This window comes from Phascolarctos cinereus, unplaced genomic scaffold (genome assembly GCF_003287225.1).
Source record: "Phascolarctos cinereus isolate Bilbo 61053 unplaced genomic scaffold, phaCin_HiC Scaffold_5;HRSCAF=322, whole genome shotgun sequence".
Taxonomy (NCBI): domain Eukaryota; kingdom Metazoa; phylum Chordata; class Mammalia; order Diprotodontia; family Phascolarctidae; genus Phascolarctos; species Phascolarctos cinereus.
In genome coordinates this window covers 302,985,969-302,992,037 of record NW_027555958.1, presented here as the reverse complement: position 1 = coordinate 302,992,037, position 6,069 = coordinate 302,985,969, and the positions used below count along the sequence as shown (strand labels likewise).

At 47.5% G+C, this 6,069-nt stretch overlaps 1 protein-coding gene across 1 annotated transcript; it reads left to right on the top strand.

Moving 5' to 3' along the window:
• The first annotated feature begins 371 nt into the window (after positions 1 to 371).
• KRT13 (keratin 13) lies at positions 372 to 5,319 on the top strand. The gene is made up of 8 exons (XM_020972794.2): positions 372 to 948; positions 2,433 to 2,515; positions 2,889 to 3,045; positions 3,214 to 3,375; positions 3,502 to 3,627; positions 3,725 to 3,945; positions 4,517 to 4,545; positions 4,897 to 5,319. Exons 1-8 carry the CDS (start codon positions 457 to 459, stop codon positions 4,971 to 4,973), a joined length of 1,347 nt encoding a protein of 448 aa, XP_020828453.1. The 5' UTR covers positions 372 to 456; the 3' UTR covers positions 4,974 to 5,319.
• Positions 5,320 to 6,069: the final 750 nt, after the last annotated feature.

The window sequence follows — 6,069 nt, the reverse complement described above, 5'->3', positions numbered from 1 at the left end:
GGAAAGGCTGAGGTCTTGCAGAAAAGTTGTGAATGCAAAGGGCTGCTTTCCATCGACAAGGTATCTTTGTAGGCATTGTTTCCATGGTGTCCTTCTAATATTGGGTGGGGCTGGAAGACCTGTGGAAGTTTGCCTCCTAAGTTCAGAGGTGAAATGAATTCAATTGTCAAAAAGGTAGTCTCAAGCAAAACATCATTCTCTGAATCATCTCCTTTGTTACAGGATTAAAAAAAAACACTCCAAAAAGCCACTACCCACCCTGAAACACAGAAAGGCAACTGGGCTTTAGGGAAACAGGAGTGTCATTGGCATGGACCTTGAGGGTGGGGAAGGGAGGAGGAGCCATCTCCATGGAAGGTGTATAAAAGAGGCCCTGTTTTAGGGAAGAGTCACATACTCTTGGGTCTAGCTCAATCTGAACAAAAGCCTAACCCAGGTTCTCTAGCTGCTATAGCCATGAGTTGCCGTCTTCAGTCCTCATCTTCTGCTTATGGAAGTGGTTTTGGTGGTGGCTCTTGCCAACTGGGAGGAGGTCGGGGTATGTCTAGCTGCTCAAGTAGGTTTGTATCCTCTGGCTCAGTGGGAGGCTATGGTGGTGGAATAAGCTGTGGTTTTGGTGGAGGATCTGGTAGTGGTTTTGGTGGGGGCTTTGGTGGTAGTGCTGGAGGTGGATATGGAGGAGGCTTCGGAGGAAGCTTTGGAGGTGCCTTTGGTGGTGGCTTTGACTTGGGTGGTGGAGATGGCGGGCTCTTGACTGGCAATGAGAAGATCACCATGCAGAACCTCAATGACCGCCTGGCCTCCTACCTGGACAAAGTACGGGCTCTAGAGGAGGCCAATGCTGACCTGGAGGTCAAGATCCGGGATTGGCATCTAAAGCAAAGCCCCACAAGCCCCGAGCGGGATTACAGCGCCTTTTACAAGACCATTGAGGACCTCCAGGAAAAGGTAAGACTTTGTCATATAGAAGAGACAGAATAGATAATTCTCCCTGTGGCAAAGTCTTCAGGGTCAAAGGTCACAGAATCTCAAGGAGCGATGACAGCTTTACTGGGGATAGAATCTCACCTTCCCTTCAAGGGATGTTCTAATGATTTGCCATGTGGTCTGTGCTCCTAACGGGATTGTTTATGCCATGCATTTTATCCCACAGTTAATTTTTACTACAGCTATTACTCAAGTGGAAAGCTTTACTGCTTCAAAAACATTCAGTTTCTCAGGGACTCTATCCCTGTAATCCAAGCCTCCTGGCTTCTTTAGAAACTGATAACAGTTTTGAGAGCTCAGAGGAATGTATGCCAGGTCACTGGTCAAGGAATAGCTGGACAGTTTCCTGCTGTCCTGTTTACTTTTTCATGATCATTTGTGACCAAAAGAAAGGGGAAGCATTGACAAAGAGAAGCTGACCTCTTTGGGATCCCCCTCTTGTGACTGGCTTGTCACATTCACAACAGCATGCCGAGACAAGAGCAAAGCCCTAGCTTAGGGTGGGGTAGGGTTGAATCCTCAGAATTTCTGGAATCCAGATGAGAAGACAGGAATCCTAAACAGAGGCTGTCATTATGTATCTCTCTGATACCAATTTAACTTCATTGGGTCTCAGTTTCTTTCAGTTTGAGGAGGTTGGACTAGGTAATACATAGCCATTTATTTAGCATCTTGAGGCTTGCAAAGTGCTTTACATCCATTACTTTTTTTTAATCCTTATAACAGCCTTACAAGGTAGGTGATATTTATTTCATCCCCATTTTACAGAGGTGGAAACAGACAGAGAGAGGTTTAAGTGATTTGTCCAAGGTCACACAGCTAGTGCATATCTGAGGCAGGATTTGAACCCAGGTTTTCTTGACTCCAGTTCTAGTGTTCTATCTACTCTAGTATGCTGACTTTCTTTGGGTGATTTCTAAGGTTCTTTCTAGCTCCAAACCCAATGTTCCTAGGAACCTCAGGGGTCTGGCTCTACTTGAGATATTTTTAAAGATGCAGGGGTGGGCTGAGCTGCTTCTCTGCATTCCAGAGAGTAGGACCACAGACCATCAAAGAGAGCAATCCTCCCACCCTGAGGAATGTTACTTGATTGATGACAAGAGGGAATGTTTGTTTGGAGAAAAAGAGATAGCACCCAGGCACCATTCTCTGCCCTCTGTCTTCCTAGCTGAGATAGGAATGTCTTCTTTAAAATGAATGTGCAGGGTCTTTTTCAGGCCTCTTTTTTCCATCCTCCACTAACATTTAGGATTATAGAGCCATGAAATGCCAGAGATTGAAGAGATCTTTGAGATCAAAGAGTCCATCCTCACTCATTTTATAAAGAAGGAAACCTAGGCTCAAGACAGGGAAGTGACTTGCTTAAGGTCATTCAGCTAGGTAGTGCCCAAGTTTTCATACAAAGCCAGAAGGACTGGAGATCACTGGTCTCCTATCTCCCACAGATCCTGACAGCCACTATTGACAACTCTCGGGTCGTTCTGGAGATTGACAATGCCAGGCTGGCTGCTGATGACTTCAGGCTCAAGTAAGTTTCTCTCTGTCTCTGTCTCTTCATTTCCCTGCCCCCCACTCTCTGTCCTTTCTTTTTGCCCTCTCTCTCTCTCTTTCCCTCCTCTCTGTTCTCTCTCTCTGTCTCTCCATTTCCTCTCTATTTCTCTCTCCTTCCTTCTTTGTCTCTGTCTCCCTCCTTTCTCTGTTTCTCTCTCTTTTTCTTCTCTCTCTTTCTCCTTCCTCTCTGTTTTTCCCTCTCTGCCTCTCCATTTCCTCTCTGTCTCTGTCTCTCTTCCTTTCTATCTCCCTCTCTCTCTACTTCTCTCTCTCTCTCTCTCTCTCCCTTTTCAACTGTCTCTTATTTCAGGCAGATTCCCATTTAAATTTTGGGTTTTCTCACCCTCTAGGTATGAGAATGAACTGGGCCTGCGCCAGAGTGTGGAGGCTGATATCAATGGCCTGCGCAGGGTGCTGGATGAGCTGACCCTCTCCAAGGCTGACCTGGAGATGCAGATCGAGAGCTTGAATGAGGAACTGGCCTTCCTCAAGAAGAACCATGAAGAGGTGAGGCAGTGGGTGGGAGGCAACAGCTGACGGCCTGCACTGGAGCCCATTGACAGAATGGCACCCCCCTGGAGCTTGGGCACCCCTGCCAAAACTTCAGTATGAGATTCAGTTACAATAGGAGCTGAGAAGAGGAAGTGTGAGCTCTGGTTTTTCTTGTTTCTATAGGAAATGAAGGAATATAGCAACCAGGTGGTGGGCCAGGTCAACGTGGAGATGGACGCTACCCCTGGCATTGACCTGACCCGTACACTGGCTGAAATGAGAGAGCAGTATGAGGCCTTGGCAGAGAAGAACCGCAGGGATGCCGAGGCCTGGTTCCAACAGAAGGTATTCTCATCCCTTTACTCTGTAGATCTGATTCTTCTCAACCCGAGGAAGCAGCATCTTGCTCTGCTCTCAGAGTCAGGATCTTCATTCATATCTTTCATCTTTGATTCCTCTCCCTCCCCACAGAGTGAAGAGCTGAACAAGGAGGTCACTACTAGCACTGAAATGATCCAGACCAGCAAGACTGAGATCACAGAACTGAGACGCACTCTCCAGGGGCTGGAGATCGAGCTGCAGTCTCAGCTCAGCACAGTATGTGGGCAATCCTCTCCTGGGAGACTCCCTGCCTCCTGGATTCTGCAATGGGTGTCCACCCACCTCCTGAACCTGTTCTCCATTTCCTCAACAGAAAGCCGGGCTGGAGTCTACTGTGGCAGAGACAGAGTGCCGCTATGCCATGCAGTTGCAACAAATCCAGGGGCTAATCAGCAGCATTGAGGCCCAGCTGAGCGATCTCCGTAGTGAGATGGAATGCCAGAACCAGGAATACAAGATGCTGCTGGACATCAAGACACGGCTGGAGCAGGAGATTGCCACATACCGCAGCCTGCTGGAGGGCCAGGACTCCAAGTAAGCAAGGGCGCTTTCACAGAAAGTATCACACAAAGGCCCAGTTCTATAATGGATAGGGCACCGGATTTGGAGTCAGGAAGACCTGGGTTCAAATCATTTGCTGAATTTGGGGAAGCTTAAGTAACAGCAATAACAGTAATTCATGATATTCTGTAAGTCACTTTCACGGGCTCTAGAGGTGAGGTCCAGGCAGGGAACGTCCACTAAAGTTACCGGAAGAGACTGTCTGGAACATTGAGGAAAGCTTTAGGGCATTGGTCACATGATTTCCAAGCCCCTCTCCAATTCTTAACAATCCACGACTTTCAGCATTTCCTGCAAATGATTCCCTGTCCCTACAGCCACACTTTTCTCCTGAAGGAACTTTTCAGACAGTAGTCAAAACCTAGCAATGATAGATGGGGCTCCTTTACAGTCTAGGGGGCAGCTGAGCTAATGAGCAAAATTCAGGGGTTTTCAGACCTGACTGATTTAGCCTCTTGGGAAACTGGGAAAGAAAGGTGCATCTTGTTTTCTGCCCTGTTTTCTGAGCTGTAGTTTATTCCTATCTTTCTTCTCTTTCTTATAGGATGACTGGCTTCCCCACTTCTGGAACAAGTAAGAGAATCCAGCACTCAGTCCTGGGTGTGGTTAGGTGGGGTGGAGTTGGGTTGGAGAGAGTCAATTCCCTTTCCTTAAGGGCAAGAAGACAGCTCTGAATTCCCAAACACTCCAGCTATAGAGGCTGTTATATTCATGGCCAAATGGCACTCTCTTTGTCGGAGCCATCCAAATGACCTCTGAGACAGTCTGGGATATTTCTCCTTTGGTGTAGAAAGACATAGTTTTTGTTTGCTGTATCATCCAGCTAGTTAAGGTGCCCCTGTGGGCTATCCCTGTAGAACTGTTCCATGATCTGGGTGGGAAGAGATGACTTTCTTGAATGAAACCTTCTCTTTCTTTTCCTAGCCTCTGTCAGCAGCAGCAGCAGCAGCACTAACATTTCTTCTGGGAGCCGCCGGGTTTCCGACACCAGAAAGCCATAAATCTGCCCAGCCTTTGGCCCCCTCCTCTCTCCAACAGTCACTACACATGAGAAGTCAAGAGGAATGAAACATGCTAGGCTTCTGACCAGAGAGCTCAGCCCACCCAAGTCCCTCCAGTCACTGTCCCTGGTCACTCACCCTAGGAGCGCTAAAGATGAGGGCTCTTCTCTTAGTCAGCTGCTTCTCCCACCTCACTGTGATTGTGTGACTGTCATTGTGATGTGCCTTTTCAGGAAAGGGGAGGGCATTCTTCCATCTCTCTCTCTCTTTCTCTCTTTCCCTCTCTCTCATGTTTCATGAAATGAAAGTAATTCAATAAAGGTTTCCCGCTGTTTCTGCAAATGTATTTTTGGTATCGATCTGGTTTCTAGAGTCTGAATTGCCCCAAGTGCTCATTAGATGCTCATTCTTCCTGGCAAGGCACTGTGTACTTAGCCTGTTCCAGCAGATCCTGGGGAATGTGATTCCACCTCATTTCCTTCCTGTCATTGAACTTAAGCAAATGATTTCCATTCTTTGGGCCTCGGTTTCTTTCTCCATAAGATGATGGGATAAGATTAAATGATCTCTGGGGTCCTTGCCAGTACTAAATCCTCCGAGCCGGTGGGATGGGTTTCTATTTTTGAACCCAGGACAAGCAAACTCAATCTCAACTTTGTCCCCTTAGTGGCCTTGGTGGGTTTTTATTGCTTCACAATTGGCACTCAGAGCTTAGAGCAGTTTCTGGTCCCTGTTCTCTAGGGAAGTGACAAGGAATCTGTCTATAAATCAAGACTAGAATGACCTTCTGGTGGCTGTCACTACAGCAGAGCATGCCAGTATTGGTTAGTGAGGAAAGACTCCTTTCCATTCCCCTCCTCCCCAAAGCTGGACTGTCCTTAGGGTGACCCTAGAGTGTCCAAGTCACCATTGTGGGATGGGCCAGAGCTACACCCCCTCAACAGCAGGGCAAGGCAGTATCCTTCTTTCCATAAGCTACTTTGCAATAATCAGGGTGTGGTCAGGAATCTCACATGTGCTTGCTATGAAATGCAATTCTACCTGAGAGCCAAGGGGCACGGGCCCAAAGGAGGCTCCCATTCCATCTTGGAGAACA

What these genes read in the sequence shown, in the direction of transcription:
- KRT13 (XM_020972794.2), top strand. Translation starts at nt 457, where the DNA reads ATGAGTTGCCGTCTTCAGTCCTCATCTTCTGCTTATGGAAGTGGTTTT. An exon ending in TTGAGGACCTCCAGGAAAAG is followed by an intron (nt 949 to 2,432) that starts GTAAGACTTTGT and finishes TATCTCCCACAG; the next exon opens with ATCCTGACAGCCACTATTGA. An exon ending in GCTGATGACTTCAGGCTCAA is followed by an intron (nt 2,516 to 2,888) that starts GTAAGTTTCTCT and finishes CTCACCCTCTAG; the next exon opens with GTATGAGAATGAACTGGGCC.